This window comes from Rhopalosiphum padi, chromosome 1 (assembly GCF_020882245.1).
Source record: "Rhopalosiphum padi isolate XX-2018 chromosome 1, ASM2088224v1, whole genome shotgun sequence".
In the NCBI taxonomy this organism is placed as follows: Eukaryota; Metazoa; Arthropoda; class Insecta; order Hemiptera; family Aphididae; genus Rhopalosiphum; species Rhopalosiphum padi.
The window spans coordinates 83,873,783-83,888,862 of NC_083597.1; the positions used below are offsets into that span (position 1 = coordinate 83,873,783).

The 15,080-nt window shown below is 27.0% G+C and overlaps 1 protein-coding gene across 6 annotated transcripts in view; it reads right to left on the reverse strand.

Annotated features, from left to right (window-relative positions):
- Positions 1-1,833: 1,833 nt before the first annotated feature.
- Positions 1,834-15,080, reverse strand: part of LOC132917305 (G-protein coupled receptor dmsr-1-like) — a 101,085-nt gene continuing 87,838 nt past the window's right edge. For 4 of the 6 annotated variants that reach the window (XM_060977989.1, XM_060977990.1, XM_060977991.1 and 1 more), the window contains one exon: positions 1,834-5,348. In XM_060977989.1, the coding sequence (XP_060833972.1) occupies positions 4,487-5,348 (862 nt within the window). In that variant the 3' untranslated portion in view covers positions 1,834-4,486. The remainder of the gene's footprint in view (positions 5,349-15,080) is intronic. The other 2 variants (XM_060977995.1, XM_060977993.1) reach the window with 2 other exon arrangements.

The following is a 15,080-nucleotide window of genomic DNA, read 5'->3' on the forward strand; positions in this document are numbered from 1 at the left end:
AGTGATAATCGTGCCCATGTCAAATGCTAAATATTTATAATTATAATAATAATATTATTAAAATTATTTATTTTAATTTCATTATAACGGTAGATTAACATAATTTTTCCCAGAAAATATATCGTATTTATTGTCGTATTATTAATATTTAATTATTAACTATATTTAATCTAAAAGAGAGTAGTATTTTTGATTAAACACGAAATCTCGAAAACTGTATGACCTACGAAGCTGACATTTGGTATTATATAAGTGGGAGATGTCCTATAAGAACGTGTTGTACGAAATTAAATCCTTAGGGGTTAAAAAGGGTAAGAGCTGAAAAAAGAAGACAACTTTACTTTTTAGTCGGATTTTTTTGAAACTTAGTATATATACATTGTAATACAAATAATGAAACGTTAATTATCTTATTTTGCGAAATTATATTATTATATAATTGAATTTTTACTTTTATTAAACATTTTTATTTTTTTAACGAGTTGCTGATTAGAAATTAGCATTTACAATTAATTGTGTCGTAATATCAAAATATATTTATTTTAATTCATGAAATATGAAAATTGTTTTAATGTGTATATTATATTATCTAGAATATGATAATTATTGTAAACCAGATTGTTATCGCGTATTATCCCTCATGGAGTAATTTTGCAGCATAAATATATTATATACCATTGTCAGTATGCGTCCGATTGCCAAACGCCGCGTAAATAAAGATTAATATACCTTAGACATTTTTTTATAAACTAAAATAAACGTACAGTTCACAAAAAAATGTTCATGAAATAACAATTATGAACCAAATTTAATTTAATACGCAATATGCTAAATAGATTCTATATTATCTTGTTAAATTAATATAATAAGCATTTTTATGTAATACACATAAACTTGAAATCTAAACGAAACATTTCGATTTTGATTTTAATTTTCCTTTATGGTATTAGTTTTTTTTAGTTTTTACTAATTTAATAATTACAAAATACTATATTGATTTTTACCATTTAATGATTTATATTTTGTTGCACAATATATCGATATAATTATTTTCTGTTTTATAATTATAAGTATTTTTCCTTTTATCCACTTAAAATATTACTTTTATATTTTTAATTTTGATTTCCATCTACTTACCTTATACGTGCAGGATCTTGATTCGGGCGTTCTATCGGCTGTTGCAAAACAGGTCTAAGAATACAAAATATTAATATAATTTCTTAGGTAATACTTACTTATGAATAATATTATAGGATTGTTGACTATTATTATTGAATTTAAAATTGTAATATATTAATTGTATATAAAAAATATAAAACGATTATTATTTTTATATAAATTATCATTTTGAATATTATTCATATATTTTAAAATAAAATTTGATTTTAATATATATGACTTTCGACTTCTTAAAAGATTTTTAACATTTTTTATTAATATTTAAAATTCACTTTGAAATCGATTTCATTTCAAGCCTTACATTTAAATAATACCTCTATTTATTTTCATAGGTGGGTAGGCGGAGGGGGAATTAGTAACTTTCAAAATAAAATGTTAGAAAAAAAATTTTGATTTTATAATATTTATAAAATTGTATGTTCTGAATACAATAAATGCTTCGTATAATAAAAATACATAGATACGCTGGCTTGATTGAAGGAGATGTTCATTGACATTACTTTAAATGTTAGTTAATTTTTACAATTTATTTATTCGAAGGTTTAATCAATAATCACGAAAAAAGTATTAAGGACATTAACTGAGTTGAATTATTACTAGTTGGATTACTGAAGAATACATACAGAAGAGCCTTATAAATGAAGTTAGTCCAAATTAAAGCACATACATATATTTATTGAATATTTACAAAATATAATGCATAATAATTTTAATACACCAAATTAAGTATATTATGTATGCAATCAAAACAAATTAGAAAAACGAATAGTTAACTACAATTTACGTAAACATAGAAATGTATATTATGATCGAACATTTTCAAAAGCTATTACTAAATACAACACGTTGCTTTATTATTCAATAAAAATCCGAGCTATGTAATATTTTAGTTACAAAACATATATCAAACGCGAACAAATAAAAATATAACATTTGATAGGTAGTCCCTTTATTATAGACTAAATAATCATTTATGTTCCTATCTTATACTTTAACTAAAAATTTATTAGAATGTACTAATTTTATTTATTTTAATATTACAATATTTTCATCTTAACGCTTATTATGTTTATACACAATAAGTACAATTTACTTATATAGTTTAATTTATTATAACATTGGGTAATTTATTGTAGTTTTTAACAGTAAACATATTATAATCCAATCTAATATTTTAAATAGAACTCGAGTTTATAAAATAAAATCTACATTTTTTATTATTAATAATATAATATCTAATGGTTAGATTTTGTAAATTTAACAACATTTTTTCAATTTTACATTTAAGTTGATAATATCCATCATTAGATTTCGGTATTATTAAATATAACATTTTACACTATGCAAATGGTATGGTTAAGTCACTTTTATGATTATTATTACGGAGTGAATCCTGTTGATTCAACTTTTGTAAATAAATACAAGTTTAATGACATTTCCATAGACTTTACTAATAATTACATAAGCCATTATACCAATGTAATCTTTGTGTGCGTCATTTTTTATAATGGAATAGTTTGGATGTCTTCGGCTTTCGAGTTGAACGAATGAAAATAATAATATTTTAAACTTGTTGACAACCACAGAATATGTTTAAAAATTCACTTTAATTTCAAAAGTTTTCGTTATAATTTATGTCGTTTGGAATTGCAACAGAGTTATTGTACGGATAATACCTCGCGGAAACTCAGGAATCAAAAACATCTTCAGGTCAGCACTCTTTTGTCCGGTCTACACTGCTGCATTAACGGCTAAAATTAAAACAGAAATAAATGTGCTTTTGATTTTGACATTCGACTATTTTATTAATTTTGAATACCATATATAAATAATATTATTTTTAAACAAAATATGAAATTATCGAAATATTTTGTTGAATAATACATAGGTACCTATATATTTTATACCGAAAATCTAAACTGAATAGTTGTATTATTATTATTATTATTTTTCGATAATCCAAAGAAATTCTTGTCAGAAATAGACTAAAACTATTTATTTATATGTATGTACTCGTATCTCGTATATATATATATATACACACACATAAAGGCTATTAATATTGCGTCCGTTTATTATTATTTAAACGTTCGGCAGTGGATAATATTTGAACGAGTACATAGAGGCATTTGAACAAAGTACGGTAAGAATACGAGCTTAAGTCTTGCGGCCAACGGGATAGTGAAAAGGCTCGAAACATATGAACAGTGAAATATTTCAGTGCTAAAAACAGCGTGTAGATTAAAAACAATAACCCTGTGTGGTCGCTTTATAATTTATGTTAACATATAGGCATTATAATTCAGAGTCGTAAAGAGGCTTAAATGTTATCCGAAAATGTTTAAATATAGGGTGATTCACCGAGCACGCTCGTCCCCTTTTTCTTTAGTAACGAATTTATTAAAAATTTAAATTTTGTAATTTTCATGTAGGTACACTCAAAAGCCATATTACATTCAATTAGATTTTTTTATACCATTTCGAGAGTATCTTGTAACGATACACGATAACTTCTGTAGTTCAAATGACAGGTTGATAAATTATTTTGTTTTATCTAAATACAAATGTTAGCTAGTAGCTTCCGATTCATTAAAATGTTTGTACCAATGATAATAATCCTTAAAAATGGTTTTAAAAAACTATAAATTAGATGTAATATTTAAATGTTACTCACTATATTCGGATAATTTTTACAAACTATAAAATGTGAATATTATATTAGTATTAACTAGGCACTAGACGTTTTATAACATTTAAGCTCCATATTTATTTAAATCCTTTATCATTGGCTATATTGACTATAATTCTCTGTACATAGCAGTTAACAGCTCGGAAAAAACTGGATATAATATTAATAATAATATTTGGATACATCAAAAATGTAAAAAAAAAAAAATCATTTGCTAAATAAATCAACAGTATGGACGGTTTTTATTTTTAAAAACAAAAGTTTGTATCGCCACAGAACACTCCGGACAAACAGTATAAAAATCTATCTAGGCAATTGGAAATATGCTATCCTATTGACCTGAGATTCCAAAAATCAATATTTGAATAAATGCATACTCAAGTAAAAATGTGGGCGGGGGATGAGCATGCTTGATGAATCACCCCACCTGCATATATTATAATATTATTATCATAGTCGTCACCGTCATCGTCCTCGTCGTCATCGGTGATGATCGGGTGCCGGTGGTTTGTGGGTGGTGGGTGGCGCACATGAATGCTACGACGACGACGATGACGACGACGACGACGACGGGTCAATCGAGGGGGGAGGGACAACGACCGCAAAAGAGCGATCGCCTTAGACTTGCGTGACTTGCGTAGTGGTCGGGTTACCGTGCGACAGAGCTTGTGACTCAACCTTGGAGATCCAGGACGGCAGGAAGAGCAGGCTGAACGTGTTGCGGAACTGCCGGCTCATCACGCAGTACAGTATGAAGTTGATGGCCGAGTTGACCAGCGCCAGCATGTCCATTACCTCGCCCATGTTCTGGTAGCAGTCCTGGAAGAACCGCTTGCCGAGCAACAGCGTGAGCAGGCCGAGTATGCCCTGTGGGAACTCGGTGATCAGGAACAACATGAGCACGGCCAACAGCATCCGGGTGGTCCTGTCCGTCTGCCGCTCCTTGTCGGCCGACTTGCGGCCGCTGCCCGTCAGCTTGGCCCGGCGGCGTTTGGCCTCCAGCAGCGCGCATATCAGCCGCAGACTGAGCACCGTGAGCGCCACGCACGGTATGATCTTGATGACGACGCTGTACACCCAAAAATTGATGTCGGCCAGGTACGTGGACGTGGCCAGGTCGCTGACGTTGACGTAGTACAGCGTGACGTTGCGCAGCGGCCCGACACCGCCGTGGCTGCCATTTGCCACTACGCCGCCACCTCCACCGCCGCCACCGCCGCTTCCGCCGCCGCCCCCACCGGTGCCGTGGACGCTGTGGACGTCGGTGCCGTTATTGGCCCGCCGCAGCGCCGACTGTAGCACCGCCGTCGGACGGTTGCCGTTCGCGTCCAGTGTCTCCACCCGGGAGAATAGGTTGAACGACAGGTAGCTGGGTATGCAGATGATCGGGCACACCACGTAGCCCAACGCGATCGCTGACAGAGTGGTCTCCATCCGGCACCATATCCGGTTGAGCTGTGGGTGTACCACGGCCACGTACCTGCGGAAATCCGGACAACATAAACAGCAGTCAACAACAAGGTCGCGTGTATATAATGTGGGCACGCGGGTTGCGTCTCGTAAAAGTGGTATAGACGAATTCGAGATGTTCAAATTACACTTTTTACCTAAATAAAATAATCGAATTGCGCTTGCGTGAAAAAAAAGTTAATGTTTGGACTGCACTTGGTTAAAAAAGATGTTTCGACAAAAATGCTTGGAAAATAAACTTAATTTAAACGTTTTTAAAACGCTCGTTTTCCTTTTCACTTACATGCTTAGGACTGATAACGATATTTGATATGGTTAAAAATAGGTTTTTTTGATGTATAATTATGTATCCAATTAGATACATTTGGAATGATTTTGAAATGCTGTAAAGCTATAGACCGTATTAATCTAAATTCTAAAACTGTTGCTGTTGTCTGTTTTATTATATTTTTATAATATAAATTTAGTTTCTTATAATTTCATTAAATTATGTATAATATATAATAATATATGAACAAATATATCATAACGATAATAGTTGTTATTCCAATGATTATATTTTAAGTGGAATTGTATAATATGAGTGTTTTTAAAACGTTTAAATTATGTTTATTTTTTAGACATTTTTGTTAAGCCATATTTTTTATACTGGTGTATTTGATCTTTACCTGTTTTTGACTCAAGTGCAATTCGACCTTACTCCACGAATTATGTCCCTAGTCTGGGATGAAATTCATATATTAACATAGATATGGTTTAGCTGGTTTTTGGGCTGTATGTAAATTTTTTTTTCATAACCACAATGGATTTTTTATAATCTTTATATTATGTAAATAATTTGTAAATACTTCTTTTTAGTTGTGCTAATAACTGGTAGAGTTACTGGTAAAGTTAGGTTAGATAGAATTTAAAATATAATTTTTTTTTATCATAATTTTCATGTGTACATATTATCTATAATTGAATGTTTGTTCGTGCAGCGGAGAAAATAAGTAGCACTATACTCTAACTAACGGTTGCTAAAATATATAACTAAATTAATTTTTTTTTTTTATCAGAGGTATATTAAAACAATTTGTTTGTTTAATGTATGATGATTGTGATGTAATAAAAAAGTAAATATATGTTGAATCCTAATTAGAAGTCAATAACATAATATAGGAAATAAATAAAAAATAAATATGTAATATAATTAACATTATCATATTATAGTGCAGCATTTCTCAAACGATAGCACGTGAAAACAAAGTAATGATCGAAAAAATGAAATTTTAAGTATTTAATATCAATTGTTATTTGTGATATTATATTTAATATTTTAATAATAATATTTGACAAAAAAATGTTTTTTCATAATAAATGAGTGTACTCTAGATTTTAGTTGATCGAGTAGTAAAGCTAGCAATAGCGTAGTTCGTCACAACATCGTTCATGTGCCTATTAAAAATTTTTTTGTAAAAAAGTTTTGGTTTGATATCGATATAATATGTTCTAATAATTAGTTAGTTGCTTTTTTTTTTAAAGTGTCTGTATCATATACGACGTAAGTACATAAATATTCAGTGGTTTCATATTCGTAATTATTATTTTTTTTAATTTTATAAAATTTTCATAATATTTAAATATAACGATTAAGTTAGATTTTTTCATTATTAAACTTAATTTCATAATTTACTATTTATTATATTATGTGAAAATATACGACAATTTGACATTTGGGGGTACGTAATGGTGAGAGGTTAAGAGGTACACGGATGAAAAAATACCGAGAAACGCTAATATACTCAATCAAAAATATGTTTGCTGAGTGTGAAATAAAAGTTAATTTTAAATTATGTCTAATCAAAAATTATTTATAGTCAATAATATGATAAATATAAAATTAAATAAATAAACAACACAAATGTAACCAGAAATGTCTGTCAAAAAATAATAAATATGACGTATTAATGTATTATTAGTTATTACCTAAATTCATTATATAAATATATAAATAAAAGCCGATAGGGTAGTTTAGAGGCTAAGTTTTTAATAACCGAGTTGACGAAAAACTAGTTTATTATTAATGTTTTTTAACTAGAAACTGAAAACAAAATCCATCCATATTTATTGTAATTTATAATATTATTATAGGTATATCGCAATATAATATCAGAGACCAGAGTCCAGCAATCCATTATAAACACATTTATAAATATACACCATGGAAATCCCCCGGAAAACGAAAAAAAAATTGTATTACCTGTCCATAATTATAGGTAGTGACTAGTGGAACATATTTCATGTAGGTGTAGGTATATCTTTTTTACGGTATGAAACTTTGGCGCTCCTTCACGAGACAGGTTAAATAAAAAAATATTATATAATATTATATTGGTTTCTTGCTACATACATTGTGGAAAAATGTTATAGGTATGTAACTTATTACATGAAAAAATATTACGTATGCTATTTCCCAAACAGCAGAAAATAATATGATAATATAATATATAAAGTTTCTACACAAATTATAAGATAATAATACATATTCATACAATTGACTTAAAAAAATAATTAATTAATATATTTATTTTTAATAACAATGTTAAGAGTTATTTTACTTATAAATGTTTAGTTTTGTAATTCAGCAATTATAACAGAATTTTGTGATTATATTAAATAGTAAATTATTTTTTCACTGCGTAGGAACTATAATATGCCTATGTACATTTTTTACCGAATAGGAACTAACACATCTCATTTATAGGAATTAACGTATGTAATTTTTAACTTGTTAATCTCGTGTTGGAACTTTCTATTCCCCAGTGTATAATAATAACAGTTACGGATTTCACCCACAAATCTGATTGTACGGGTTTTCTTCATTCAAACATTATTGTCCATTCATAATATTGTATAGAATTGTATAATATCGTGTATATATTATTCTACGATTCGCGGTAAAAGTTTCCTTTTTTTTCGAAAAGTACTTTTTTTTTTACTTGCAAACTGTGATTGGAAATCATTTTTTTTAACAATATTTTTGAGAAACGGACGTAAGAGACCCGAAATTAAGTTAGAAACCGTTTTTTAACAGTTTCCTTTGAAAAATAAAACATTTTAAAATTGTGAGTTTACGAATATTGTATGAAAAAAATAATTGATCGATTACTACAGCGTAACAGTTTAGGGTAGGTATCAATATTATATTATATATATTATATTGTAATGTTATAAATTAATCTAAGCTACATAAGTTCATTAGATATAAATGGACAAATGAAGTTCTTATAATTATTGGTTAAACATAAGAAATAAATAAATAATTTTAAAGGAATCATTTTTTTAAACATTTTAAATTTAATAAATATAATTTTCAACAATCGCATATTATTTAAATTTTAAATGTTATTCATTCATACACGCATAATAGTTGGTTATCGAACAGCTTTGGCCAGGGGCGGACTGGGAGGTAAACGGCCCAGTATTCTACAAAAATAAACAGCCGGCCCAACCAGTTTATACCATCCTCTATGAATACCTACCTTGCTACCTATTTTTTCGAATAGTTTATGAAATATTATGTAATGTACAATGTACATTATATTACTATTAACCATATAATTATTCGACTACGAAGTATTAACTTATAAGTTATAACAGTATCGTATCATTCGTACCTACCGACCGGCGACCAATAGCAGTAGTTTTTAACTGTTATTAGTATTTAAAATTTAAAAATACATTTATTAGTAATATACTATATAATATTGTCAATATTAGTCATCACGAGCCCCCAGCGCGGCGGCCCATATATTGAGCCGCCCGGTGTGCTACGGGCGCTACGGCACACTAGCACACCTTGCCAGTCCGCCCCTGGCTTTGGCCAATTTAAATTTTAGGCATACGCATAATAAATAAACTTAGCAAAAATATTTTCATAGTGGTTTGAAATTTTCTATGTTTATAATAAATATGTTGATTAAATATATAAGTAAAGTGAAGTACTTATGTATTACTGTTATGTTTTCATCATTTAATATTTATTCTGTGAATATTTTTTTGCGTAGAAAAAATGCTCCATAGCTTTCAAGTGACTACATACATGATATGAAAATTAAATTTATTTTGTCTCTATACTTTGAAGAGGTAATTTTTTGAATCGTTTTTCTAAGCGTAAAGATGAAGTACCATGAAGTCCATCGATAAATGTATTCGAAACTCTAACAGCGATGTATTTAACTGAGCTATAAATCATTTTTAAAATGCAATAAATTAATATATAGCTTTTAGATCTTTAATAATGAGTTACAACACTATAATCCTACACCAAATTGAACAAATCGAATTGATAATTAATAATTCTGTGATTCATAGTTATCTAGCTGTCTGAATTTTTATTTTAAAACAATTTATTATTATTATTTATAATAAGTTTTATTTATATGGTATTGTCTGATAAGTGATTACAAGTATATTCTCATTTCGATCAAATATTTAATAAATCAGTTTATAAATGGTTTTTTTTTTTATTATTCATACTCTTCCAAAATCCAAAATTGTAGTGGGTTGATCCTCGCTATTTTCATCACTTATACAATTTTGAAGACCCTATATTATTGAATTAATACTATTTATTCCGTACTTTATTAATAATAAAAATAAACCCATAGTAAAAAAAAAAAGTTTTTGTTTAAAATATTGTAATTTAATGGTAGTAATAGATTATATTAATATATTTTATACAATTTGTTACCTGCAATATTAAACTATTTAAAATTATATTTATTTGCCAAATGGAGTTTCCTACTTATTTTTCATTATGTGCATTAATATAAATAGATAATTAAGAGTAAGATAATATACTTGCATACTTTTATATCTAAATAATTTATAATATACAATTTTAATTCTATATCAAATTATTATAAAAAAATATTTATAATGAAATTGATAGTGAATTTAAGTTAAATACAGTTTACCCGTGCAAAACAAATTAAATAGAAATCAACAAAATAATTTGTATTTTGTATAAAAAAAATTTAAATCAAAATGTATGTCATGAAGTATAAGCGTTAGGAAAAAAAAATGTGGTATAGTTATATTTATTTTTATAGTCTATTATGAATTAATAATTTTTAATCATAATATATTAATATTACACTTATGTAGTCATTTAATTCTTGAACACTTAAATTAGGTACTGCAATATTATGAATAAATAATTATGACAATCTGGGATAGACGAATTATTATACATTAATTACTTGTAGATATTATTTAACAAATGTCTTGATATTGCGAGTTATACTTTAATTGTGTCATTGGCGCAAATCCTGATTAAATCATGGGGGTGCTTAAGCCCAACAGAAATTACTCATCACAGACCCGCGAGTGGCTTGAGGGCTAACCTCATACTACCTATTACTCTCAATAAGTGTTCTATGTGTTAAAATTTAAAATAATAAGTTAATTTAAAAAAATAAATAATAAATTTAATAAATACAAATTTTATTTTTTATATCAGTCATTTATAAGTTGTAACAAAAAAAAAAAAACAGTTTCTTAAAGATAAATTAACATGTTTATCGTTTATGTAATGTACAATATATTATGTATTTTAAATATGTTTTAAAAATAATCAACTGTAATTATTTTGTTTATTATTTTAATCTTACATAAACCAACATACTTCTACCACAGAATAATTCTGTGCTTCCATAATCATATTAGTTACTAGTTAATATGGGACAATTTCGGACAATTCATTATCACTCCAACAAATATTGTCTTCGTGCGACGGTAAATTTATACACCAATAAATTAATTATAGTTGGTATAACGGAATACAGTGGAAATTAATTGGGGGTGCTAATTTGTATTTGGGGGTGCTTAGCACCCTTAGCTCCACTGGGATTTGCGCCAATGAATAGTGTTACAATGTTTTCCAATGAATTTTGAATATGGAATCTTAAAATAGTTTGTTCTTAGTTTGTTTTCAGCAAACATTTGAATAAATAAAAAAAAAATTACGATTAGTGTATAACATCTATGTAATTTTTGAATGCCCGTAGAAAATGTTTAACATTTCAAACTATATTTTTCTTTATTCACGCCGTTGACTCATAAATTTAATATGTACACCGTACAAGTGTGTGCATATTTCATAAATTTATTGTTTCAAAAAAGAGCCCTGTACGTTATGAATAGTTCAACAGTAATTATACAAGACGCACAAGAGTTATAATGTGTCAATGTATTTACATCTTATACATGCCATTATTCAATAAATACATTCTATAAATTATTTTTTAATTTATAAAAAAATACATTAAATCGTATAGTAGGTTATTCCACTTTAAAAAGTATAACTTATTTTTATAACATAATCTATTTTTTTTTTTTTTTTTTAGTTGAAATGAAACGTCGCCTTTTCATTTTCGTATTTTCTGTATGTTTTAAAGATGTAACGGCTGTCACATATTCGCAAGAAATCTAAAAGCTTTCACATTTTATGCACGCGACTTGAATTAAATGGTGTTTTCTTTTCTTTGCCAGGGTTATGTGTTATAAACTCGCGTATGTACACTTATAGAAATAGGTATCTAACTGAATGTTTGGTTGGTACTTATATATTTTTACAAATATACAATATACTTACATGTACTGTGAATTATTATCGTTTATATAAATTGGCACACATATTACAAAAAGTGTGTAATTTTTTGATAAAAGATTATTTATATATTACTAAAATTTGCAAATGTGATGTGTACATCTATCAAAGAAGTTATGTAAGACGTAGATAATTACATAATATAAATTATGAAGTAGTTAAAGGAATTACTGAAGTTAAGGATTTATTGTTTATTAGTTCATTTCATTATTTTAATAAACTCATTTTTAGGGGTTTCGAAATATAGTATAATACTTTTTATAAAATTGAGGTTTAACGTGTAACAAAATACTCATATAATAAAAGAGCATACATTTTTTCTAAAGTGTACAGGGTGTTGGACATAAACAACATATTAGGTTAAATTGTTTGATTTAACGCGTGTTATCAGATACTCCTGACCTGATTTTTAAAATCCTAATATGCCTCAAAACTTAGTAGAGGATAAGTACTTTTAGCTTGTATACTTATCTGTGTATAAGATTTCGTATATATGGAGAATTACATCGATTAGATTCGACCAATAAACAATAATGATATAAGTAATATAATATAGAAACATCATAAATTATGTATTAAAAGCTTACTATCAGTATGTTCTATGATTTAAATTATATTTTATGTTTAATATTTAGACAGGATATAATTTTAAATAATTCTAAGGATATTTTTATATTTATCATAGATACATTTTTAACACATAGAAAGAACCAACTAAGATTTTGGGAGACTTAGATATTAAATTCTTCGCTTAATTAATAGATTTACGTATTCTATAAAGAAAAATTAATATTTAATAAAAATTAGTTAGGTACCTACTATAGAAAGAATTCCTAATATATTTGTTTAATTGTTGTTATTGTTTAAATGTACAGAATAATTTTATCATAAAAATGTGATTATAAATATTAGTTTATAAAATAATAATGAATTATAAATATTAATTATAATTGAATTGCAATATATTATAATTATATTTAGTTAGTAGGTATACAATATTCATTCAAACTTAATTAATTGAAATAGACGTTTTTTTTTCGTATCTGTTAAATAATATAAACCAATGCATCATACAATATACGACTATAACGTCTTGGTTGTATTCATGAAATATTTATATTTAGCTAGGTATAAACAGAAGTACTTATTATAAATATTATAAAGCGGTAATTCAAAAAATATAAATCAAATTTGGGTGGTATAATATTGCTATTATATTTGTATAGGTTTATTTTTTTTCCATTGAAAAAAAGCAATATCCTATCGAACTTCAAGGCAACTTCAATGATAAAGTGAAACAATCAATGACTCTGCCTACTCGTATAGTTAATTATAGCCTACACCGATACAACACTTAATCTTGTCACCTTCAGTCGTATCACGATTTTCTCGTATATGTTCGACCTTAAATGCAAACCCTTAAAAAATGGCCATTGTCCGTTGAATCCTAGATGAATTCGAAAAAATTAATGAAATTGCCAGTGGAAAACTAAACCCCGTTGAAAAATAGTAAAGGAATTCTACAAACATAAATCCGAGTTAACTCTGACTTATTTTCCATACGAAAAAAAGAAAAATTGTATTCAGTATTCATAAATAGAATAGACGTTCAATAAAAATAATTCTCGGAATAACGATAAAAGAAACTCATTTTTCATATTATTTGAATAATTAAATACATTATTATAAATATGAATTTAAATTTCAAATAAATATAACTATTGTAGATATTATATAAATGTCCTCGTGAAATACGTAAATACTTATATACTTATACTTATATTTATACTTTATATTTCTTCAATAATTACAATTCGACAGTAACATGTACAATATATTATTACTTTTATTTACAAATTATTTAAATTAAATTAGGATTTTAACTATGTATCATATGCATATTGCTTTGAAATATTTAAACTACTTAAATTAGTTCTAAACTATTTCATTTCGTATTAGTTTCTTCTAAGTAATTTGATTTCTGAATCCGTGTAATTTTATGATAAATTTAAAATAGTTTTATTGAATTAATACATTAATACCTTTCCTAGTATTGATAATTATTATTAGGTAGTTAATAAAATCTATATTTTTAATTTAAGTATTTGATTTGAACAAATAAGATATGTTTTGGCAAAATATTAAATTATCTATGAAATTTTGTTTTAATACATTTGTTTTTATATTTTAAGTACGTATATATTATTAAAATTAATTGTAAATGCACGTATTTACAGCTTTATATAGGAAATAATAATATAATTATTTGAAATGATATTATTTATTTGAATTACACAATTTTAAACGGTTTCAGTTTAATAATAATGATAATTTATTTTAATGTTTTATTTTTAGTTTATATTTGAGACATTATCCAATAGCGTAATACTGTGTCACATTTATATAAGCAACTCATTTAGAGAACGGGGTTTCCTGGCTTCTGATATATTACGTTATATTTTGTGTCTTTTAATTAGATAGACAATTTATCCGTATATGTCTGTTTGCAACGTTGTCTTATATTATATAAAGTTCAGCTAATCGACATAAAGTGATATTTCCAGATTAAATGGTTTGTGTAATTTAATCTACTCGTAAGTCGCAATTCGATATTTGAAAATATTTTGCCAAACGATATCATATTTTTATAAATAAAACAACAAATTTTATGGAAATAATATTGCTTTTTAAAAGTTATTCATTTGGAAATGGAAAAATTCAAACGTCGTTTTAAAGGCAACTGAAAATGTACAACTAACTTAACAATAGCCGACATTTTTTACCGGATTATAGAAATGTTGCATTTCATCCGATTTCTATAGGGTATAGTATTACGTTGTAAAAATAATTTGTCATCAACTTTAACAGAAATCGATACTATATAAATAAACGTGTATTATGTTTTAGTGTCCGACAAAACATACAATGAATATGATTTAACGGATTAAGTAAGTACTTTAATTTATTAGATTTTTTTTTTACACATTTATCGGTAGTTCTTTAATCTCGAACCATTTCGTCTTAATAACTAACGCACTTATTTTTATGTATACAGCGAACCGTGAAACAGTTACTTCTTTTTCTCCA